The sequence below is a fragment of the Saccopteryx leptura genome, chromosome 12 (assembly GCF_036850995.1).
Source record: "Saccopteryx leptura isolate mSacLep1 chromosome 12, mSacLep1_pri_phased_curated, whole genome shotgun sequence".
NCBI lineage: Eukaryota > Metazoa > Chordata > Mammalia > Chiroptera > Emballonuridae > Saccopteryx > Saccopteryx leptura.
Genome location: NC_089514.1, coordinates 40,884,208 through 40,909,521, shown reverse-complemented (window position 1 = coordinate 40,909,521; position 25,314 = coordinate 40,884,208). Strand labels below are relative to the sequence as shown.

The following is a 25,314-nucleotide window of genomic DNA, read 5'->3' as shown; positions in this document are numbered from 1 at the left end:
GTGATGTAAAGGCACCTGTGATATGAATTACTCTTTGTTTCAGATCATTCTTGCCAATCACTTCAATGACGGAGGAGCGGCTCAGCTGCAGTTTGATATGACTCGGAATCTCTTCCCGTTGTTCTCCCACTATTGCAAGAGACCAGAAAATTACTTCAAACAGTAAGCTCAGCATTGAACAATTGATCTTGATATATCAAATCTTTAGAGAAACGGAGTTCCTTTTTTAACAACTTGAGACTTCCAGCATCAACTAAAAATTTTAAATATTCATTGTGTACCCGAATAATATAGGGTGGGACAAAAGTGGGTTTATGTGGACAAGGCCCACCCGGGGTGAGGACGATGGAGACGCAGAGACCCGACTCCGGGGACCAGGTTCAGTGACGCAGATCTGCTTTATTCAGAAAGTAAGCTAGCTTATATACATGGGTTCAGTCTATAGGGGGTTACAGCATGTCCTTCACAGCCAATGGCTGAAAATATCAGGGAGCTGCCTGGTTGGCACTGAGTTACTTCCTTACAGCGGGCAAGCTCCCTCCTGGGTGTGCCTAGGAGGGTTTCAGGTGTGGAGTGTTCTCACAGCATTGCATCAGCCACAGCTGCTAGGAATGCGCTCTGCGCTCTACCTACATTTCCCCCTTCTCTTTTAATTAGGGCCAGTTGGACTTGATGAATGACAGCTTGCTGCTGTTGTCTCTATGGGCAGGATAACGCCAGAGTGGGGAAAAGCAGCTCAGACGTGGGGGTCCGCCTGCATCTGGGAGTTAGCGGTTACTATAGCACACATAAGCAGGAACAGAGCACCAGGGCCTGGGGGCCCGTCAGGGGCAATTCTCTGGGCTTGCTTCACTAAAGCCCCCACATCCCCCCAGGTGATGGGGTGCGCACGCTGGCTGTGAGGTATTCTTCTGGATACTCGCTGTCTCCTGGGTTGAGGGGTTCGTCGGAGGGTCATCTTGGGACACCGGGACTGGCCTTATGTTTCGTCCTGGGATCTAAATTGGCTGAGGGCTATTTTCTGAAAAGACACAAGCATAACCTCTCCCTTGTGTTAGAAGGAGGTGTGGACCCCGCCACTGTGGTGGCTGGGTCCTTCCAGCATACCAACCGTGAAGGGGTTCGGGAGTGGCAACTTCCACTTCTTTGGCTGGCGGAGCCGATGGCAGTCAGCAATTCGGTTGGTTTCGTTTTTGCGCGCTCAGCCGCGAGTGTGTTAAACTCGGAGGCTAAGCCACTTTCCTCCTCAGTGGAGGGGGGTGAATGGGGAGATGGAGGCTCCTCAGGGAGAGGGGTAGCCTGTAATATTTTTGGAACAGGGGGAGGGTCCTCAGTGGGAGATGGCTAGTAGGGCAGGAATGAGACCAAGGGGGAAGGTTTGCCCTTTGTGTACTTCCACTGAACGGACGTGCCGGAGACCTTGGGCCCAACTATTGGGGTCCCAAAGAGGCACATCCTGAAGCCAAGGGTTGAAACCTGAGAGGATTTCCTAGTAGGTACAAAGATCCTTTTTATTAACTTTAACTCGCCTACTCTGCAATAGGGCATGGAGGGCTCAAGTTTGCAGGGCTCAGGAGTGAGGGGGAAGGTTTCCTATTGCAGAGGTCACTCACCTGTCCCTTGGATGCCAGTTGGGTCTCTGTCTGGGCACCAGTTGTGGACAAGGCCCACCAGGGGTGAGGATGACAGAGACCAGGTTCAGTGACGCAGATCCATTTTATTCAGGAAGTAAGCTAGCTTATATACATGGGTTCAGCCAATAGGATGTTATAGCGTGTCCTTCACAGCCAATGGCTGAAAAGGTCAGGGAGCTGCCTGGTTGGTGCCGAGTTACTTCCTTATAGCGGGCGAGCTTCCTGGGTGTGCTAGGAGGGTTTCAGGTGCTGGAGTGTTCTCACAGCATTGCATCAGCCACGGCTGCTAGGATTGCGCTCTGCGCTCTACCTACAGGTTTACAGTTGTTCATATGGAAAATAATACAATAATTATATGTGGGCTTTGTTATCTAGCATTTGGTTTAATGCTTCGATTTGCTTATTACTGGGGAATAAATAGAAAATGAGAGCAAGTGCAATTTGCCATAGTCAATAAATATAAGAAATTAAAAATGTTTAGTACCTAATAACAGGCCAGGCTTGAGGAAATATTTTTACTCTTAAACATTTGGTATTGGTTCTAAGTATAACCATAAATGAAGAATTCTTAGAAGTATTTTTAGAAATTACTGATGTCAAATTTAAATTGTTTAGTGTTTCTGAGATTATTAAATATTTTTAAATTTATAAAATGAAAGATTTTTGTTCATTTCAGTAAGCCATTTCTGTTTGCTTTTTGTTTTGTTTTTAGTATTCTACCTTTCTACTGCTTTCATTTCATCCCTTCATTTTCTCTTTTCCCATATCCTAATCTACCCTTAGCTACACTGAATAGAATGTTAATATCAAATGTTATATTTTGAGAAGCACTGGATACGTATTGAAAACAGTGATCCTATTACTTTACAGTAATCTGGTGAAATATAAACTCTGTACACATATATAGTCCTAATATGTTAAAAAGCCAAATAGCTGGACCAGGTGGTGGCACAGTGGATAGAACATCTACCTGGAACACTGAGGACTCAGGTTCAAAACCCCAAGGTCGCTGGCTTAAGCGTGAGATCATAGATACGCTGGCTTGAGCCCCAAGTTGCTGGCTTGAAGCCTAAGGTCACTGACATGAGCAAGGGGTCACTGGCTCAGCTGGAGCCCCCTGTCAAGGCACATATGAGAAGTAATCAATGAACAACAAAGAGTGCTGCAACTATGAGTTGATGCTTCTCATCTCTCTCCATTCCTGTCTGTCTCTGTGTTTCTGACAAAAAAAATAAAAACCCCTTTAATCCATATATAGTTCTTATTTTATTTTTAAAAATTATTTTTATTTTTATTTATTGATTAGAGAGAGAGAGACATTGACTTGTTGTTCTACTTATTAATGCATTCATTGGTTGATTCCTGTATGTGCCCTGACCAGCGAATGAGTCCACAACCTTGGCGTGTCTGGACAAGGCTCCAACTGAGCACCCGGCCAAGGTCTATGTAGTTTTTATTGAGGGCACAGTGCGGGAAGCTCTTAAGTTTCTCAAAATGAAATTGTTATAGAACATGCCGATGGTAAAAACAATGAAGATCTCACTTCCTTCCTTCTTTTATTTTTAAACAGTGTGAAAGAAGCCTGTATTGTTTTGAATCTGAGCATTGGCTCTGCCCTGCTTCTGAAAGAGGTCCTGCAGTCAGCCCCCGGGCAGCCGCCCGCCACGGCAGCACTGAATGAGGTCGGGGTTTACAAACTGGCGCAACAGGATGTGGAGATTCTACTTAATTTAAGGACAAACTGGCCTAACACTGGAAAATAACTTTTTTTTGTATTGTTTTTCCCCCCTTTGGAACAAAGAGGAAGCCAATTGGATTAAGCTAATGATGAAGTTCTGAATTAATGAAACCGGGTAACTGAAAACTTGATAGAATCATTTATTATTTTTGACTTACAGTGTTATTAAAATGCTGACCATATTTCCTGAGACCTTTTGTTCCTAAAAAACAAAAGCAGAAAACTCAGAATAATTCCATTTCCAAATATAAATGCTGAATATGTATGTTGAATAAAATACAAGAGCAGAGATAATAAAGTGTAACCAACTTTCAGTTTCCTATGTTAGCTAAGGGAGGCTATTGTGGATTATCAAACACAGCAAATAAATTTTAAAAAATCACTTTAGAATGCATGTTTGTAATTGAAGTTCCTGTGTCTACATTGGCAATTCACTGTATTTCCAATAAGAAAACACATTAAGAGACAGTGACTAAAGTAGGATTGCTCTAATTTGCCACAAGTGTCCTTCCATTATACATACTTCCTCATTCCATTCCAGAGGACGGTGGGTCACCTTTCCTTCGGATGCACCCTTTTGTGCCAGAGCACTGTCTGCCGTCTGCCCGGGGTAGGGAGTGCAAGGACCCAATTTGTGCTTGATATTCCAGGAACTAGTGACGAGATGAGAACCTTAAACTCTAACTTTTCCTTGGACTATACTAATGATTTCTTGATTAATCCTCAGTGAGTAAAACTTTTAAACAAATTGTGTTAGATTAACTAGTCTTTCTACAACTATCAGATTTTATTCCAATGAGTTTTTCTGATTTAGCATTAGTTAATACTTTTTATGCTTGTAATCCTTCAAATCTAAAATTGTCTGTCTAGCATACAACCTATGCTATTCATAAACACTTTGTGATAAATAATTTTGAGGATATATTTTGAGAGAAATTTTATTATTTTTATTCTATATTTTATATAGAGATTTTCCAACTAGTGTATAGAACTCAAAGCTTCTGGGAGTTCTAGCAAATTGGGGCTTTCTACATCTATTGTTTGAGAATTGCTGGGGACTCCCACTGAGAAAGAAGGAAGCTGCCTGTGAGTGTCCAGCTCCAGCGCTCCCCGCCCCTGTCCCCAGACTTGGGGACTTTTCTGTCAGCCCTCCCTGTCTGACCTCACTTTCTAGTCAGCTGAGAGTTTCTATCAAAAGGTAGGAACCTGTTTTAAAAGATATTAATTGTATTTCAAAATCAGGCCACGCCCTTTAAATATTACTCATTAGAAAATGAACTCACACTTCTTGCTTAAATTTATCCAAAGTTATTCCATGTCCATCATCTCCTAAAACTTCATCTGCAGTACACAGACCAAGGGTAGTTAGAGCTGTAAAAGTTAGAATGAGAAGGAAAACTTACAAAATGAATTATTTTCTGCTAGAGAAAGTTAAGGAATGACTAGTAACTATTACCTGAATTGCATTAGACACTGACCTTGTTTGTACTGTGCAAACGATATGGTGCCTTTATTAGAGGTGTCCATCATCTCAAACATGGCCACAATGTTAGAGTGGTCCATGAAGAAAGGAAAAGCCACACGGGTTACTTTTGCAATTCTCATTCGTTCCAGAAGAGATATTAAATATTCTCTTGGTTTCTCTGTAAAAAATAATAGTTCCAATTCTTTCTGATACAAAATTAAAATATAGCTATTTAACGATAATTAAATACCAATGGTTTGAGTTACTGTACTACATAGGCGCTGAGGATATAGGCCTAGCTGTGAGAAAAGAAAGCTATAGAAAAACTATTATGCCTGACCAGGCGATGGCACATTGGATAGAGCATCGGACTGGGACACAGAGCACTGAGGTTCAAAACCCCGAAATCGCCTGCTTGAGCGTGGGCTCAGCAGCTTGAGCCCGGGGTCGCTGGCTTGAACGTGGAATCATAGACATGACCCCATGGTCACTAGCTTGAAGCCCAAGGTCGCTGGTTTGAGCCCAAGGTCTCTGGCTTGAGCAAGGGGTCACTTGCTCTGCTGGAGCCCCTCAGTCAAGGCACATATGAGAAAGCAATCAATGAACAATGAACAACTAAGGTGTTGCAGTGAAGAATTGATGTTTCTCAATTCTCTCCCTTCCTGTCTGTCTGTCCCTCTCTCTGTTTCTGTCACACACAAAAAATAAAAAAGAAAACTTAATTACATCGAAGTCATTTGTGCTCTACCACAGATGATTGAATAAAAAGGTTTAGAGACTAGACCTGGGCAGTTTTTCAAAAACTTCTTCAGGTGATTCCAATATAAAGGCAGTTGAAAACCAAAAGAATTGAAACGGCATGATGCAGGAAAGGTGGCAAGCTGAAAGAAGGGATAAAATAAAAATAAAGACTCTTAGATTGCCCTGGCCGGTTGGCTCAGTGGTAGGGCGTTGGCCTGGCGTGTGGAAGTCCGGGGTTTGATTCCCAGCCAGGGCACACAGGAGAAGCACCCATCTGCTTCTCTACCCTTCCCCTTCACTTTCCTTCTCTCTCTTCCCCTCCAAGGCTCCATGAGAGCAAAGTTGGCCCAGGCACTGAGGATGGCTCCATGGCCTCTGCCGCAGGCACTAGAATGGCTCCGATTGCAGTGGAGCAAGGCCCCAGAAGGGCAGAGCATTGCCCCCTGGTGGGCATGCCGGGTAGATCCCGGTCGGGTACATGCAAGAATCTGTCTGTCTGCCTCCTCCAACTTTTCACTTTGGAAAAATACAAAAAAAAAAATGACTCTTAGATTAATAGAGTCTTCCAATTAGGAGGCTTAACTGCTCATTTCTAACAAAAGCAGTATTTTGGATAAGTAGGCTATCTTTCATCTAAGCAATGTGAAAAACAAAAAAATCAAGATCCACTTCCTAGGAATAATGCAGGTCAGTTGTGATGAAAAGCCAGAAGTTATAGTGGAATAGCTGATGACAATTGCCACACCTGCTGCTCCATCATCATTGCAGTTCTAGGCTTTACACATATACAGTGTATATATGTGCACACATAGATGTAGTATGTATATAATTCCTTTTTTTTTTTTAATGAGAGGAGGGGAGGCAGAGAGATAGATTCCCGCATGCGCCCCAACCAGGATCCACCCAGCGAGCCCACTAGGGATTGATGCTCTGCCCATCTGGGGTGTTGCTCCATTGCTCAGCAACCTAGCTCTTAGCACCTGAGGTGAGGCCGTGGTGCCATCTTCAGTGCTTGGGGCCAGCTTGCTCTAATCGAGCCATGGCTGCAGGGGGGTGGGGAGAGAGAGAGAGAGAGAGAGGCAAAAGGGGGAGCGGAGGGGAAGCAGGTAAGCACTTCTCCTGTGTGCCCTGACCAGGAATTGAACCAGGACATCCACATGCCAAGCCAATGCTCTACCTTGGAGCAAACTGGCCAGGGCCCATATATAATTCTTTTTTAAAACTTATGTCATCACTGAAAATTTTATAAATATATAGAAGTATGAACCCATTACCAACTTCAATTGTTAATCTTTGTGGTCAGTCTTATTTTAACATAATCTCATCCAATTCCCCTCTTCAAACACACACACACACACACATTTTTTTTTTTTTTTTTTCCTGAAGCTGGAAACGGGGAGAGACAGTCAGACAGACTCCCGCATGCGCCCGACCGGGATCCACCCGGCATGCCCACCAGGGGCAACGCTCTGCCCACCAGGGGGCGATGCTCTGCCCCGGGCGTCGCTCTGCCGCGACCAGAGCCACTCTAGCGCCTGGGGCAGAGGTCAAGGAGCCATCCCCAGTGCCCGGGCCATCTTTGCTCCAATGGAGCCTCGGCTGCAGGAGGGGAAGAGAGAGACAGAGAGGGAGGAGGGGGTGGGGGTGGAGAAGCAAATGGGCGCTTCTCCCATGTGCCCTGGCCGGGAATCGAACCCGGGTCCCCCCGCACGCCAGGCCGATGCTCTACCCTATATTATATGCCGCCCTATATTATTTTGAAGTAAATAACAATCATATTTTATTAACAAATATTTCATTAATAAATATTTAATAAATTTTTGAGTATATATCTTTAAATGATAAGGTCTCTTTTTTCTTTTTCTTTTCTTTTTTTAAATGAGAGGAGGGGAGATAGACTCCTACATGCACCCTGACTTGAATCCATTTGGCATGCCCTGTGTGGAGCTGATGCTCGAATCAATCAAGCTATTTTTAGTGCCTGAGGTAGTCTCTCAGACAAACCTAGCTATCCTCAGTGCCCAGGCCAATGCTCACACCAATCAGACCACTGGCTACAAGAGGAGGAAAGAGAGGGAAGGGGGAGAGAAGCAATGGTCACTTCTCATGTGTGCCCTGACTGGAAATTGAACCCAGGACATACATACACTGGGCCGATGCTCTATCATTTGAGCCACCAGCCAGGGCTGAAGGTCTCTTCTTTCATTTGTGATATAATTGACATACAATATGCTGATTTGGTAATTTTATACTGTAATATGATTGTCATAGCATTAGCTAACATCTTTAGCACTTGAAATTGATTATCATTTTTTGGTGGTGGGAATAATTAAGATGTAGTCTATTTATTTATTTATTTATTTATTTATTTATTTATTTATTTATTTTTGCTTATAATCTGGAATTGTTCTCTGTAATCACTATACAGTACTGCATATTAAATCTCCAGGACTTATCTACTATTTACAATTTACAAGTTTGTACCTTTAAACATCTCTCCCATTCTCCCACCTCTACCATTCTAAGTGACACCAGTGTTTGTCTTTCTCTGTCTGGCCTATCTTACTTAGCATAATAACCTTCTTTGTTGCAAATGGCATGATTTTCTTCTTTCTCATGGCTGAATAATAAATATTTCATTGTGCATATATATCAATTTCTTTTATTCCTCCACTGATGGACATTTGGGTTATTTCTATAACTTGTCTATTGTGATAATGCTGCAAATCAACATGGGAGTGCAAATACCTCTTCAATATCCTGTTATCACTTCCTTTGGAGATATACCCAGAAACAGTAGAATTGCTAGAGCATACGGTAGTCCTATTTTAAAATTTTTGAGGAAAGCTCATAGTGTTTTCTATAGTGGTTGAACCAATTTAGATTCCTACCAGCAGTTCCTTTTACTCCACATTTTCACCTTTTTATTTTTATTAATTTATTGTTTACATAGATTCTAGTGTCCCCCCGAATTCATCCTCCCCTCCCCCGTGTTCCTCTCCCCGTAATGCCCTCCCTCTTCCCTCTAAAATTTGCTTTCTGCTCTCATCCCATCCTATCACCCTATCATCCCCTTTCCCTCTGTTCCCTTTCCTTCTGGATCCTTTGATCCCTCCTCTGTCTGTTCCACTCCTCAGTTCACATTGTTCGTTGGATTCCTCAGATGAGTGAGGTAATATGATATTTTTCTTTCTCTGCCTGGCTTATTTCACTTAACATAATAGTTTCCAGGTCCATCCATGTTGTCGCAAAAAATAATATTTCCTTCTTTTTCATGGCCCCATAGTATTCCATTATGTATATGTACCACCGCTTTTTAATCTACTCATCCACTGACAGGCACATGGACTGTTTCCAGGTCTTGGCTATTGTAAACAATGCTGCCATATACATGGGGGTGCATTTCTCCTTTTGACTCGTTGATGTGGAGTTCTTGGGATATATTCACAAAAGTGGGATGGCTGGGTCAAAAGGCAATTAGATTTTTAATTTTTTGAGGAATCTCCATACTGTTTTCCACAGTGGCTGCACCAGTCTGCATTCCCACCAGCAGTGCAGGAGGGTTCCCTTTTCTCCACATCCTCGTCAGCACTTATTCTGTGTTGTTTTGTTGATGAATGCCATTCTGACTGGTGTGAGGTGATATCTCATTGTGGTTTCAATTTGCATTTTTTTAATGATTAATGATGTTTAGCATTTTTCATATGCCTATTGGCCATCTGTATGTCCTCTTTGGAGAAGTGTCTATTCATTCCTTTTGCCCATTTTTTGATTGGATTGTTTGTCTTCCTGGTGTTGAGATTTACAAGTTCTTTATAAAGTTTGGTTATTAACCCCTTATCAGTTGTATTGTCAAATATGCTCTCCCATTGTGCGGTTTGCCTTTTTATTTTGTTCATATTGTCTTTAGCTGTGCAGAAGCTTTTTAGTTTGATATAGTCCCATTTGTTTATCCTGTCGTTTATTTCCCTTGCACGTGGAGATACATCAGCAAATATATTGCTCCGAGAGATGTCGGAGAGCTTATTGCCTATGTTTTCCTCTAAGATGCTTATGGTTTCATGACTTATATTTAAGTCATTTATCCATTTTGAGTTTATTTTTGTGAATGGTGGAAGTTGGTGGTCTAGTTTCATTTTTTTGCAGGTAGCTGTCCAATTTTCCCAACACCATTTGTTACAGTTTGTCTTTACTCCATTATATGCTATTACTACCCTTGTCAAATATCAATTGTTCATAAAGGTGCAGGTTTATTTCTCGGTTCTCTGTTCTGTTCCATTGACTATATTCCTGTTCTTATGCCAGTACCAAGCTATTTTGAGTACAATGGCATTGTAGTATAACTTGACGTCCGGAAGTGTGATACCACCCACTTTATTCTTCTTTTTCAAGATTGCTGAGGCTATTCGTGTTCTTTTTTGGTTCCATATGAATATTTAGAATATTTGTTCTATATCTTTGAAGAATGTCCTTGGTATTTTAATAGGAATTGCATTGAATTTATAAATTGCTTTGGGTAATACGGACATTTTAATGATGTTTATTCTTCCTAGCCATGAATACGGTATATGCTCCCACTTGTTTGTATCCTCCTTGATTTCTTTTATGAATGTTTCTTTTATGAAAGTAAGTCTTTAACCTCCTTGGTTAAATTTACTCCTAGGTATTTTGTTGTTGTTGTTGCAATAGTGAAGGGGATTGTTTTCTTAATTTCTCTTTCAGACAGATCATTGTTGGTGTATAAAAATGTCTCTGATTTCTGAGTATTAATTTTATATCCTGATACCTTGCTGAATTCATTTATCAGGTCCAGTAGTTTTTTTACTGCAACTTTAGGGTTTTCTATGTACAGTATCATATCTTCAGCAAATAATGATAATTTTGCTTTTCTTTTCAATTTGGATGCCTTTTATTTCTTCTTCTTATCTGATTGCTGTGGCTAGAACTTCCAGGACTATGCTGAATAAGAGTGGTGAAAGGGGGCACCCCTGCCTTGTTCCTGATCTTAAGGGGATTGCTTTTAACCTTTGCCCATTCAGTATGATGTTGGCTGTGGGCCTGTCATAGATGGCCTTTATCATGTTGAGGTATGTTCCTTGTATTCCCACTTTGCTGAGAGTTTTGATCATAAATGGGTGCTGGGTTTTATCAAATGCTTTTTCTGCATGTATTGATATTATCATGTGGTTTTTCTCCTTCCTTTTGTTTATGTGATGAATCACATTTATTGATTTGCTAATATTGTACCAGCCTTGCCTCCCTAGAATAAATCCCACTTGATCATGATGTATGATTTTTTTTCATGTATTGCTGGATCCAGTTTACTAATATTTTGTTGAGAATTTTAGCATCTAAATTCATCAGGGATATTGGCCTATAGTTTTCTTTCTTTGTGTTGTCTTTGCCTGGCTTTGGATTCAGAATTATGCTCGCCTCATAAAAGGAGCTTGGAAGTTTTCCCTCCTCTTGAATTTTTTGAAATAGCTTGAGAAGGATAGGAATTAGTTTTTCTTTGAATGTTTGGTAGAATTCGCCTGTGAAGCCATCTGGCCCAGGGCTTTTGTTTGTTGGGAGTTTTTTGATAACTCTTTCTATCTCATTTGTTGTAATTGATCTATTTAGGTTTTCTGATTCTTCCAGATTGAGTTTTTGAAAGATTATACCAGAGGTAGTCAACCTTTTTATACCTACTACCCACTTTTGTATCTCTGTTAGTAGTAAAATTTTCTAACCGCCCACCAGTTCCACAATAATGGTGATTTATAAAGTAGGGAGGTAACTTTGCTTTATAAAATTTAAAAAGCAAAGTTACAGCAAGTTAAAGCATATAATAATAATTACTCATCAAGTACTTTATGTCAGATTTTTGCCAAGTTTGGCAGAATAAATCTTTATAAAACAACTTACTATAGTTAAATCTATCTTTTTATTTATACTTTGGTTGCTCCACTACCACCAACCATGAAAGCTGGAACGCCCACTAGTGGGAAGTAGGGACCAGGTCGACCACTGGAGATACACACACACACACACACACACACACACACACACACAGTATTTTTCACCTAGGTCCGTGATGGCAAACCTATAACACACATGTCAGCACTGACACGCGTAGCCATTTTCGACACATGGCTGCATGTGGCCACATACCAGAGAAGTATGGGGGCTCATGCTGAAAAGGACATCTCATCCTCAGCTTCTGCATGGCCAGGTGCAGTAGCCGAGAATAAAACATTTGCTGTAGTGTTGACACTCTGTGCTGGAGGTCTGTAGGCCAAAACAACAGAACTCCGGCACAGAGCGTCTATTTCTGGGACTTCCGGTTAGGCTGTTAGGGGATCTTTGACCTCATTTCCGGCCTGCGGAGCAGGGAGCAGTGGAATGCCATGGAGGACGCATCTCTGGGGGCCCTGTGATCGCCATTACCAGCAACCATGTAACCATAGCAACCATCATCCAATCTTCTGTTCTGGGGTGTCATGGATTTCTAATTGACCATCATTACGGAGATAAGTGAGGGGGATGCTGGGAGAGGCGAGGGCCTGTGCTATGGGTGCCGTTTCCCGCCATTAGAAATAGCAGCAGACATCTTAATTTACCTAAGATGCAACTTGCAGAATTTCAAGACAGCATCTGGGCTCAGGTGTTTGTCAACTTGAGGTCAAAGCTTGAGAATCTGGAAAGGTGCCGCTTGGAGAATCAAGGTGAGTGCCACTACAAACAGGAAATTTGGAGTGCCTGGCACTGATTACCAGACACTTTTAGCACCCTGAAAAATACAGCAATGGCTTTACTCACAATTTTCCCCTCTACGTACTTTTGTGACACCTTATTTTCGGCATTAAATAATATCAAAACCAACAAAAGAAACACGTTGACAGATGAAGTTAGTAGCGCTTGCTTGGGCTTGAAGTGTCAAAAATTTAAACCTTCAATTGAAGATTTAGCCAATGAAATTCAGCAACAAAAAAGTCACTAATAGGCAGGTTAGTTAAAAAATTCCCCCTCCCCCTCACTTATCTTAGTTCACGGCACCCCACACAAGTTAAATAATATCAAGACCAACAAAAGAAACCAACTGACAGACGAACAAAGAAGTCACTAAGCAGGTAAGTTAAATAATTAGTTTTTGGTTTATTAAATACAATTATATATTACAATTATACAGTTTTGTTATTTAAACTATAAATATCGCAGAATTATCGTTTTTTTCTTGAAGTAACATACCAACAAGTTATGCTCAGTTTTTTGGCAAATTTTGACACACCAAGCTCAAAAGATTGCCCATCACTGACCTAGGTTGTCTAATTTTTTGGCATACAGTTCTTCATAGTATTTTCTTACAATCCTTTGTATTTCTGCTGTGTTCTTATTATTTCTCCACCCTCATTTCTAATTTTATTTATTTGAGTCCTTTCTCTTTTTTTCTGGGTGAGTCTGGCTAAGGGTTCATTGATCTTGTTTACCTTTTCAAAGAACCAGTGCTTGGTTTCATTGATCCTCTGTATTGTTTTTTAGCCTCTATGTCATTTACTTCCGCTCTGATCTTTATTATTTCCTTCCTTCTACTTCCTCTGGGTTTTACTTGCTGTTCTTTTTCTAGTTCTTTTAGTTGCAGGATTAAGTTGTTTATTTGAGCTTTATCTAGCTTCTTAAGGTATGCCTGTAATGCTATAAACTTCCCTCTCAGGACTGCTTTTGCAGTGTCCCACAGATTTTGAGTTGTTGTGTGCTCATTTTCATTTGTTTCAAGGAAATTTTTTATTTCTTCCTTGATCTCATTGTTGACCCATTCATTCTTTAATAACATGCTGTTTAGTTTCCAAGTGTTTGAGTATTTTTCAGTTTTTTTTATTGTAGTTGATTTCTAGTTTCATGCCATTGTGGTCAGAGAAGATGCTTGATATAGTTTCAATATTCTTAAATTTGTTGAGACTCATTTTATGCCCTAATATGTGGTCTATCCTAGAGAATGTACCATGAGCACTTGAAAAGAATGTATATTCTGCTGCTTTAGGGTGAAAGGTTCTGAAGATATCTATTAAATCCAGTTGATCTAGTGTGTCCCTTAATTCTGCTGTTTCTTTGTTAAATTTCTTTCTTGAGGATCTATCTATTGGTGTTAGTGGAGTATTGAAATCCCCTACTATTATAGTATTGCTGTTGATCTCTCCCTTTATGTCCATCAAAATCCGCTTTATATATTTCGGTGCTCCTATATTATTTACTTATTTATTTTTACAGAGACAAAGAGAGAGTCAGAGAGAGGGATAGATAGGGACAGACAGACAGGAATGGAGAGAGATGAGAAGCATCAGTCATCAGATTTTCATTGCGACACCTTAGTTGTTCATTGATTGCTTTCTCTTATGTGCCTTGACCGTGGGCCTTCAGCAGACCGAGTAACCCCTTGCTCAAGCCAGTGACGTTGGGTCCAAGCTGGTGAGCTTTTTGCTCAAACCAGATGAGCCTGTGCTCAAGCTGGTGACCTCAGGATCTCGCACCTGGGTCCTCCGCATCCCAGTCCGACGCTCTATCCGCTGTGCCACCACCTGGCCAGGCTTCCGTGTCCTTTTTGATGCTTACAGTTTCTTTATTGAGATATTCATTAAATCCATCCATTTTAGCTTTGAGATCCTTAAGCATCCTAACAATCATTATTTTATACTCTGCATCTGGTAATTTGATTACTTCCAATTCATCCAGGACTTTTTCTGAGGATTTGTCCTGTTGAAGCATATGAATTATGCTTCTCTGCCTACCCATTATTTTCTGTATGACTTATAGGCTTCTTCTAGTTGTGATCTCCTTACCTAGTAGAGCCTATTTGAAGTCTTGATTTGTTTGTTTTCTTCTCAGTTTTCTTAACTAGGTGGTAATCTTGTTTACTGATTTCAGCAGGGGGCTTATTTGAAACTGTATCCAGGAATGCAGTGGCTATAACCTGAGACTCGAAAGGCTTGATCTGCCAGCTTCTCTCCAGGGCCAGGGTGCTTTCTCCACTTTGGTAGGGGGAGGTATATCTCAGATCTCCATGGAGACCTGAGTTACTGCCCCTCCTCCCCACTTCCTGTTTTCAGCTGTGTCTTGTTGCACTGATTGGAGCTGGAGAGCTTTGTGGAGTTGGGTCACCCAGAACCACTTTAGGCTTGTGCTGTGTGGAGGGATCAACCCCTCCCCCAGCTATAGCTACCTCTGCACTAAATGAGTCAGCTTCTCATGTCATCCCATGCATTCCTCTGCCCCTGACTTTCTCTCTCCCCACTTTTTTTTTGGAAGACAAGCCAGCCCTCAGCACACCTCATTCCCAGGTCCTCAGGCAAGTGGCTGTGATATTTTCTTCACATCTTGTAATGAGAGCCCTTCTGGGTCTCAGCCTCACACCCCCCTCCTGGAAGCAGGGCAGCTCCCACCGTGCCCCACACTCCCTATCAGGTTCGGTGTGTCTTCTTCTTTGCTCCTTGGTTTTTGAGACCTATTCTTGTAATCCAAAGTTGAATTATCATACTGATTGTTCCTAAATTAATTTGTAATCCAGTTTGGTTGTGTGAGCTAGGAGTCTGTGCATCTGCCTACTCCGCTGCCATCTTGGTATCTTCACAAACTTTTTAATTAATTTATTTATTTTAGATTTTATTTACTCATATTTAGAGGGGAGGAGGAATAGGAAGCATCAACTCCCATATGTACCTTGACTGGGCAAGCCCAGGGTTTTGAACAAGCAACCTCAGCATTCCAGGTCAATACTTTATCCACTGCGCCACCAAAGGTCAAGCCCAACTTTTTTTTTTTTAATTAAGTGAGAGCTGGGAGGCAGAGAGACGGACTCCCACTAGTGCCCTATGGGGCATGCTCTGCCCATCTATGATATTGCTCCATTGCTCAGCAACTGAGCTATTTTTAGTGCCTGTGGAGGCCAGGAAGCCATCCTCAGTGCTGGAGCCAAATCTCTTGAGCCATGACTGTGGGATGGGGAGAGAGAGAGAGAGAAAGAGAGAGAGACAGAGGGGAGGGTTAGGGGTAGAGAAACTGATGTTGCTTCTCCTGTGTGCCCTGACTGGGGATTGAACCAGGACATCCACACACTAAGCTGACACTTTACCACTGAGCCAACCAGCCAAAGCCATTTTCACCAACATTTATCTTTGCCTTTTTTTTTTTAGCAAGAGATAAACAGAGACAGAAAGACAGGAAAGGAGAGAGATGAGAAACATCAACTCGTAGTTGTGTCACTTTAGCTGTTCAATGATTGATTTTTTTCCTCACAGAGACAGAGAGACAGAGAAAGGGTGAGACAGGGACAGACAGAAAGGAAGGGAGAGAGATGAGAAGCATCAATTCTTCATTGTGGAACCTTAGTTGTTCATTGATTGCTTTCTCATATGTACCTTGACCGGGGAGCTATAGCAGAGCAAGTGACCCCTTGCTCAAGCCAGCAACTTTGGATTCAAGCTTGGGAGCTGTCCTCAAACCAGATGAGCCTGCACTCAAGCTGGCAACTTCAGGGTTTTGAACCTGGGTCCTCCGCGTCCCAGTCCAATGCTCTATCCACTGTGCCACCACCTGGTCAGGATGATTGGTTTTTTAAAATTTTTTTTTATTTTTTAGTGAGTGGAGGGTAGACAGAGACAGACTCCCACATGCATCCGACCAGGATCCACTGGCAAGCCCACTAGGGGGCGATGCTCTGCCCATCTGGGGTCCTTGCTGTGTTGTAACTGGAACCATTTTTTTTAGTGCCTGAGGAGGAAGCCATAGAGCCATTCTCAGCACCTGGGGCCAACTCGCTCTAATCTAGCCTTGGCTGCAGGAGGGGGGTGATGAAAGGGAAAGAGAGAGAGAGAGGAGAGAGGAGAAGGAGTGGAGAAGCAGATGGGCACTTCTTCTGTGTGCCCTGACCAGAAATCGAACTTTGGACATCCACACACCAGGCTGACACTCTACCACTGAGCAAACTGGCCAGGGCTTCATTGATTGCTTTTCATACATGCCTTGACCAGGGGATTCCAGTCAAGTCAATGACCCCTTGCTCAAACCAGTGACCCTGAGCTGAAGCCAGGTACTTTGGGCTTCAAACCAAGGACCTTTGGGCTCAAGACAGCAACCATGGGTCATATCTATGATCCCGTGCTCAAGCTGGCAACCACACACTCAAGCTGGTGAGCCAGCATTCAAGCTGGTGACCTCAGGGTTCTGACCTGGGTCCTCAGCATCCCTGACCATTGTGCCACCACCTGGTCAGGCTATCTTTGTTTTCTTTTTTTTTCTTTTTATTTATTTTTTATTTATTTATTTTTTACAGAGACAGAGAGAGAGTCAGAGAGAGGAATAGACAAGGACAGACAGGAACGAAGAGATGAGAAGCATCAATCATTAGTTTTTCATTGCACATTGTGACACCTTAGTTGTTCATTGATTGCTTTCTCATATGTGCCTTGACCGCAGGCCTTCAGTAGACTGAGTCACCCCTTGCTTGAGCCAGCGACCTTGGGCCCAAACTGGTGAGCTTTTGTTCGAACCAGATGAGCCTTCATTTTAATTCCCTTGCATATGTTACTTCAGTAAACAAATATAATGTAAAGAGAAAAAGTGCCAAAAACCAGGGGATGACAAGCTGTCATTTGTTTCAGCTTTGTGTTATGCCCCAAATTCCCCTGAGATATATTTTGAGTGCATGGGTGATCCCCGAATGGTGAAACCAATAGGAAACTAGGACACAATGAACCAACAGAAATATAGATTTCAAGGGTAATCTTATCACCCATTTTGGGAGCCATGGAAGAATGCTCACAACTTTCCCATGACAAAATAGCTGTCGTACACATTATTCGATCCTATTTAATCTGCATAACCTATGCCATTTATTAATTCAGTCTAGATGGATTAATTCAGAAACCTTCAAAAACATAAAATTTGTAGAAAATCATTGATTTATTGGTATTCCTCAGGAAAGACTTAGAAAACATCATAACAAATTTGAAAAAAATAATGGATTGTGAACATTTAAAAACAAGTGTAGCCAACTTCAAGACAGGAATAAATTACAATTTCTCAATTTTTTGTGGCCAGATTACTGGAATATTGAAGAAGTACTAGTTTCACGGAAATCAGCTGAAGAACAATTGCTCATATTTAATGACATTTTTAATTACCAAACTGATATTAATTATAAAAATTTCATGGAAAATGTTTTTAAAAGTCCCCAGAACTATGGAATTCCTGAAAGTGTTTAAAGAGCTAAAAATATTGTCAGAACAACTGCTTCAAGTTCAGCAGAAGCGGAAAGGAGTTTTTCAAAGATAAACCTAATATGTTCGGAGAAAAGAACTCACCTGTTTCTAATATATGAAACACAATGGCTATTAGTCTAACTGGCCTACCTCTAAATGAATGGGGTCCTACTCCTACAGTGAAAATATGCTTAAGAATAAATCACACAGCCCATGATGCTCAGATAAAAGTGAAGAAAATTGCAAGTGAAGACACCAATCAAGAAGCAATATAGAGACCCTGGCTGGTTGGCTCAGTGGTAGAGCATCGGCCCGGCTTGTGGAAGTTCTGGGTTTGATTCCCAGCCAGAGCACACAAGAGAAGCACCCATCTGCTTCTCCACCCTTCCCCCTCTCCTTTCTCTTTGTCTCTCTCTTCCCCTCCCACAGCCAAGGCTCAATTGTAGCAAAGTTAGCCCGGGCACTGAGGATGGCTCCGTGGCATCCACCTCAGGCACAAGAATGGCTTCAGTTGCAACAGAGCAAAGGCCCAGATGGGTGGAGCATTGCCCCCTGGTGGGCATGCCAGGTGGATCCCAGTCAAGGACACGTGGGAGTCTGTCTCTCCCTGCTTCTCACTTCAGAAAAATACAAAACATAAAAAAAAATTTAAAAGAAGCAATATGGAAATATCTTAAGTAACAGGTTTGAATTTCAACTCACTACATTTCTTTTTAAGGGTAGAATAAGTAAATAATGATAATAGAACTTGGTGTAATACTTTGATGAAGACTTATTGCTGTATATACTTCATACTACATGAGATGCTACATTTGTGTTTGGAGTCTATATATAACTCTGCCTGCTTCTAAAAATGTCTTGAAAATGCTTGCAACAGAAATATATATAAAAAAGAAACGTTTTAGAGCATGAAGGGAAGATCTCAATGTTACTAAGCACCTAAGTGACATAAATGTCAGCTGCTAATGACAATCAGTTTTTCAAGAGACAAACCTCAAGTTTGCTCCTCACAACAGCCACTTGCCCATGGCTACACAGCTGGACGGAGTGCAAACCATGTGCTTCTAGGGCGTGCAGGCTTGACCACACTTCACTGACTCAAATGTGGGAAGCATCTGCAACCCCAAAATTAGTTAGTCATGGTGGTCTCCATTGAGTCTTTCTCCTCATTATCTCTCACATGTGTCTTATTCTCACCACTCACACAGCAGTATCATTTAGGTTACTGCAATTGCCTCCTTTAAAAACAAAAAACACAAAAACTAATTTTATCAAAGTCATTCCCTAAAAGTGTATGCTCCCTCCTTTCACGGCACAGAATTGTCAGTGGGAAGCTGCTGCCCAGCTGGGGGCTATATTTTCTTGCCAAATAATTTCAGGTTATGTCAGGTTTTGCTGTTAAATGAGTTATGAAGACCTGTTGGTTTTCAGAATTTCAGAATTGAGGATGTGGGATTTGGACTTGTTTTCCCAACGGTAATAATCCCATCAAGCTGCCTAGTCTATTTTCCGTGACTCCCTTACAGTCCAGGGTTTTCAAACGGGGATACATGTCAAATGCCAGGGGCTTCAGGATAAAGAGAGTGTTTCTTTCTGAGCGTTAATCATGCTGAGTATTATGAAACATTTATATTGAGAAATGGATATATCTGTAGAAGAACAAATAATAAAAAGTTAGGATAAAAGAAGGACTTCAGAGAAACTTGCTATGCAATATCTGGCTAAGGTCTCAGACACTAAAAGTACAAGTTTCGTTTCCTCTCCATGAGGAGGACTTGGCGGGAAACTTTGAGAAGCACAGCATATGTACTCTGGATGCCAGCCAATCCCTCCTTAGTCCTCCGTCCTTAGCTTAGCTATGTGTTTCTTCACCTGTGGGTTTCCTCCCTACGCTGGAGTTTACAGAGCTGATTCAAGGAGTTCACGTTGTTACAGGTGGTCACAGCATCTGGTTTATACATTGATAATTATTTAAATAATTTATGTATGACAGTTATCTTATTAATGTATAATTTCCCAGACTTCCTTTCCTTGTTCCTGCTGCTAAGAATGTCTTTATCTGCTTAGACTCTCTGCGCCTCCCCACCCAGGCCTTCTGCAGGAGAATTCTGTTTTTGCCAGATGGGTTCAAAGTTTTTTTGTGTTGAAGGAATAAAGGAATTCTCAGGATTCTAAATTGGTTAAGATAATAAAGAGTTTGATAAGAAAAGATCAGGAAGGGAGTAGAGAACAGAAAAACTCTACAATTTAAAAAGACCAGTCCTGGCTGGATGGCTAAGTTGGTTGGAGTGCCCTCCCGATGCAGAGGTGTGGGTTCGATCCCTGGGCAGGGCACACACAGAAATAGATCGATGTTTCTGTCTGTCTTTCCCTTTCTCTTTAAAAATCAATGAATAAATTTAAAAAAATAAAAAGATCACAAAGTACCTAGCACAATGAATTAGAAAATGAAAAAAAAAAAACCACTTCAAGGCATATATATATACACTTAGACTACCAGGGATAAGACAATCCAAAAACTTCTAGAAAGGAAAAGCATCAAATACACAAATCAAGAATCTGATGACATAACATCAAAGTTCACTAGAGCAACACTGGAAATGAGAAGACAATGGAGCAAGGCCCTCAAAATTCTGAGGACATTTTCCAGTGGAGAATTGTATCCACACTAGTTATCAACGTGTTTGAGTAGAGGATAAGACATTTTTATACATGTGAGTTCTCAAAATATCTACCACTCAAGCACATGCAGGAAGCCACGGGAGGACATGCTGCACCGGAGGAAGGGGAGAAAGCAGGCGAGAGGGAGGCCTGAGGCCACAAAACCCAGGAGAGGAGAAGAGGCTTCAGCACGAGAACGAGGGGAACCCTGAATAATCACCGTAGAGCAGGGCAACTGAGCAATCGGTCCTGACTGGGACAAGGACAGAGAGCTGGGTACATCACCTGGTGTATGTAAATGTAATGAGAGGAGGTCCATACATGTGACAAAAAGAGGATATGGATGAGTTAGTGATAATCACCCAGAAAAATTAAGCAAAAAGTTAAAATGTATTACTATTAATTTCAGGGAAAACAACCATGGAAATATAATCATAGTATGTTACATGGATTAGTTGTGGATATCTGCTTAATAATAATAATGTAAATTGTCGATTCTTATTATACAAAAATTGTGTTCTAACTTGATCAGGAAGATAGAGGGGAGTGGGAACAGGTGTGAGTATGTATGTGTGTAGGGGTTTGGATAAAAGCTAAATTCTCATCCTCTATAGTATAAAGCCAAATATAAACCTTGGGGTGGGAACATTGAGAATTAGTAGTGTAAGTCTATGATTTAAAATATCAAGTTAAAAAACTATTGAGTTAAATAGCAAAGGAAATAAAGAGTCAAAAATCATTTTTTTCTGTAGAGTAGGAATCTGAGATAGGGAGGTGAATGCTGTTATTCATTATAAGCGTTGTAGTGTTTTTTAATTTTTAAACCCATACATATACTTTGACATAAATTTTAAAAAAAGAAATTTACAAATATATGTTGACAGCCTGACCAAGCAGTAGTGCAGTGGAGAGAGCATTGGCTCAGGCTGCTGAGGATCTAGGTTCGAAACCCTGAGGTCGCCAGCTTGACCGTGGGCTTACCAGCTTGAACACAGGATTACTGGCTTGACTCCATGGTCGTTAGCTTGAGCCCAAGGTCACTGGCTTGAGCAAGGGCTCACTGGCTCAACTGGATCCCTCTGGTCAAGGCACATATGAGAAGCAATCAATGAACAACTAAGGTGCCCCAGCTATGAGTTGATGCTTCTCATTTCTCTCCCTTCCTGTTTGTCTGTCCCTGTCTCTCTAAAATAGACATATATACACACACAAATATTTTATGTAATGAATATATCTCTTGTTAAAATAGGGAAAGTTAAAATTAAAAATAAAAATTTGTATGTCATGAACATTAGAGGTTGTTAATCTCAATGTTATATAACACATTTATTTTGAAAAACCAAATGTTTTAGAATCAGGCTCTCAAGGATAACAGTTCAGTTATTTCATTGATATGTTACTAGTCATCCATATATTAGCCACTTTTCAGAATCATTTCTTTTTTTTTTTTTTTTTATTTTTTTTTTATTTTTTTTTTTTTGGTGGGCCATAACCTTTAATCCTACCTTGCACCCGGCGGGCAAGTAAAAATACACACTGGGCTCCAAAACCCAGTCACATTCAGTGCTCACAAAGCCACTGACTTATCCGAGTTTCCTAGAATCAAAGGTTTCTAGCTCACCAGCCTTATTTTCCTCAGTTCCCCATCTCCTTCCTTATCCCAGATACAAACTCTGTACAAACTGGCATCTCACTCAGCACTCCACCATCTTGGCTGCTTTTCCTGGCCTCCTCCACGTGGCTGCCTTCCGCTGCTGGCTCTACTTTCTCTGCTCTCTCCCAGAATCATTTCATAGCAACTTTTCCCCAGTGCTAATTTTTTTTGAGAGAGAGGAAGGGGGGGGGGTAGCAAGAGAGAGAGAAAGAGGAGGAAATAAGAGAGAAGCATAGATTTGTTGTTAGAGTTATTTATTTATTCATTGGTCGTTTCTGTATGTGCCCCTGGCCAACCCACAGCAACCTTGACGTATCTGGATAATGCTCCAACCAATTGAGCAACCAGGCCAGGGCCCCCCAGTGCTTTTTATTTTTAAATGCACTCCTTTGTACTTTATATTTTCCACTTTCTGTTTGTCTTTATTTGATGCAGAGCTTCTATTTCTTTATTGATTTAAAACAAATAGAGAGGACTTGATCACCCTAAACATGATCATATTGGTTGGGTGGTTTTAGCAACATTGGAAAGTTTGATATTTCCATTTCCTAAAACAGAGACAAATGGATAATTTTGGCATTTTGGACACTCCCTATGGAGGGAGGATGGCAAGTTACAATTTTGCTTCCCAGGGAAAAGACATCAGGCACTTTCACCTTAACATAATTTTTAAATTACTGCACAAAAATTACACAATATTTAAAATTTTGTGAGGGGGTCAGAGGTGTGAAAAATGTCAGGAAAAGCGTTCTGCTCAAGAACATATCTGGTTGGCCTAGCAGTAGAGTGTCGCCTAGCCTGCAGAAGTTCTGAGTTCAATTCCGGGTCAGGGCACATAACAGAATCGACCATGTGCTTCTCCACTGTTCCCCCTTCCCCTCCTCTTTCTCTCTCTCTCTTTACCTCCTGCAGCCATGGCTTGAACGGTTCAAGCAAGTTGGCCCCTGGTGCTAAGGATGGCTCCATGGCCTCACCTCAGGTGCTAAATTAGCTCCATTGAGGAGCAAGGGAGCAGCGATCCCACATGGGCAGAGCATCCTCTGGTAGAGGGTTTGCAGGCTGGATCCCGGTAGGGGCTAGTGCGGGAGCCTGTCTGCTTCCCCACCAGAAAAAAGGAAGGAAAGGAAGGAAGGAAGGAAGGAAGGGAGGGAGGGAGGGAGGAAGGAAGGAAGGAAGGAAGGAAGGAAGGAAGGAAAGAAGGAAGGAAGGAAGGAAGGAAGGAGAGAGAGAGAGAGAGAGAAAGAGAAAGAAAAAAGAAAGAGAGGGAGAGGGAGAGAGAGGAAGAGGGAGAGAGAGAAAGAAAAAGAAAAAGAAAAAGAAAGAAAGAAAGAAAGAGAAAAACTAAAACAAAAAACATTGATCTTCCGCTATCAATTGCTTAGTTGTCTTATCATATTAAAAACTCTGTGAGGTTGGGGAAACATTGGAAACATCTGTTCCTTGCAAGGCACAGGGATAATTAATTTATTTAGTGGCCCCCCACATTTCCACGAGATTGGTACTATTATCCCCATTTTCCATAAGAGATTGAAGTTCGGGCGTTTTCCCAGCCACACATACTGAGAGGTGGAGCCAGGGGCCAGGCTGCCGACCGGGAGCCTCTCTCCCAGCCCTACGAGACTTCCACCTGCCTGAGTCCTGCTGTAGCAGGGCCAGTGGTTGGCACAAAGGGTCGTTTAGTAGCATTTGTTTAATTGAAGGCCACAGCGTTAACTGGCAGCAGAAGGGCTCGAGCAGCGGAGAGACAGGACAGTGTGCGGTGAAAGCGGTGGTGGATGTGCGCGAGAGGCGCGAACTGGAGGGAATGTCTAGGAATCGCCGCTTGCGGAGAGGTGGGCGGGACGGGTTTCCCAATGGTAGGCAAGACCCCTCACCTGGCTGATAAAAGAGCAGGGAGCTGGTGAGATAGTTCAGCAACTTCACAATCCGATGCTTTTCCAGATAATTCCTGGCCTCGAGTTCTCTACTGCTGCGGGCCTCCATCACTCTGCGTCCCTCCGTTGCTAGGCGACCAGGCAGCAACGCGACGGTTCGGCTCCGCCTCTTTCGCCTGCGGGGCAGAGTGGTTTGCTTGGTTCAGGTTGCGACCTCAGTACTGAGGTCTACTTCTCACCAAGGAAACGAAGCGTGGGGCGTGTGGAGGACCGAGGGCTGGGTCTGATTGTCCTTTCTTGTGCTCAGTACTTGTGGATCCGGGTTGACTTCGTGTGCTAATAATACAGAATACACTAATAACAGAAGGAACTTGTGTAATTCTGGAGGTGACCAGCAGAGAGTCCTAAGTAGCTTCTTTGGTGTGAGCAGGCAGCAGTTCCGTGCTGGCAGTGTTGCATAATGGTAGCCTGTTTTTTTCTATCGTATTGTGGATCATAAAGCCTGCCTAGATCCTGAGCTCCAACATCTATCTCTATTTGCTGCTTAACTAGACTGCATGGGCTCGTAATGTGAGGTCGTTTTGAGCAGAGGTCACTGAGTAAGGTGGGATGCAAGTGGCTAGGAGGGCCTCTCCTCAGTTACTGTTTCATCTGCAAAACTAATCTGTAGACTTCTGCCCTTGGGGGGTAGCCTCTGAAGCATGTGCCCTTATCCTTCACCAGAACAAGCATTTCATGAAGAAGAAGGACAAATGGCCACTAAACATATGAAAATATTATCAGCCTCATCAGCAATCCCATGAAGAAATTAAAACTACAAAAGTAAAAATTATTTTACATCTACCAGACTGGTAAAAATTAGGGAGTTGAACAATTTCAAATGCTGACAAGGATATAGTGTAACAAAAACAGTTGCTGGTGATGGGAGTGTAAATGGAAATATCCACTTTGGAAAACTAATTGGAATTATCCTGGTAATATAAACGTTTCTACACTATGACTCGGAAATTCCACTCCTAGAGGAACTCTTGTACACATGTGACAGGAGACATGTACAAGAATGTTCACAGCAGCTCTGTTCATAATAGGAAACACTGGCAACAGCCCGAAGGTCATCAGACTAGAATGGATTAAAGAAACTAGTACATCATGGGATATAGTAAAGCACTGCAGCAATGAATTGTAGCTACTTGCAACAATATGGGTGACTATCAAAAACATACTGTCTCTCTCCTAACAGACTGAACTGGGGTTGGGTTGCATTTTTCAGGGGTTTGGCATGGTGTTGGGGCCAACTTGGACTTGGTGAACATG

The 25,314-nt window shown here is 41.9% G+C and overlaps 2 protein-coding genes across 5 annotated transcripts in view; one reads left to right on the top strand and one right to left on the bottom strand.

Moving 5' to 3' along the window:
* Positions 1-3,762, top strand: part of LOC136384201 (RAD50-interacting protein 1-like) — a 42,169-nt gene extending 38,407 nt beyond the window's left edge. For both annotated transcript variants that reach the window (XM_066354331.1, XM_066354332.1), the window contains exons 14-15: positions 44-162; positions 3,205-3,762. In XM_066354331.1, the coding sequence (XP_066210428.1) occupies positions 44-162; positions 3,205-3,397 (312 nt within the window). In that variant the 3' untranslated portion in view covers positions 3,398-3,762. The remainder of the gene's footprint in view (positions 1-43; positions 163-3,204) is intronic.
* Positions 44-24,109, bottom strand: EFCAB10 (EF-hand calcium binding domain 10). Of its 3 annotated transcripts, XM_066354347.1 has the most exons (5): positions 24,001-24,109; positions 4,851-5,015; positions 4,656-4,743; positions 3,531-3,574; positions 44-129 (listed from the first exon to the last, which is right to left on the bottom strand). In XM_066354347.1, exons 1-4 carry the CDS (start codon positions 24,107-24,109, stop codon positions 3,538-3,540), a joined length of 399 nt encoding a protein of 132 aa, XP_066210444.1. In that variant the 3' UTR covers positions 44-129; positions 3,531-3,537. The 3 variants fall into 3 exon arrangements, with proteins under 3 accessions (XP_066210444.1, XP_066210445.1, XP_066210443.1); XM_066354348.1 differs by lacking the exon at positions 4,656-4,743; XM_066354346.1 differs by lacking the exon at positions 44-129 and having other exon boundaries at positions 3,489-3,574.
* Positions 24,110-25,314: the final 1,205 nt, after the last annotated feature.

Bases quoted from the DNA above. Each gene is read 5' to 3' on its own strand.
- EFCAB10 (XM_066354347.1), bottom strand. From the start codon at position 24,109: ATGGAGGCCCGCAGCAGTAGAGAACTCGAGGCCAGGAATTATCTGGAA. The intron at 5,016-24,000 runs GTGAGGGGTCTT...TATTTTTTACAG, and splicing joins CCTGCTCTTTTATCAGCCAG to AGAAACCAAGAGAATATTTA. The intron at 4,744-4,850 runs GTCAGTGTCTAA...TAACTTTTACAG, and splicing joins GTTTGCACAGTACAAACAAG to CTCTAACTACCCTTGGTCTG.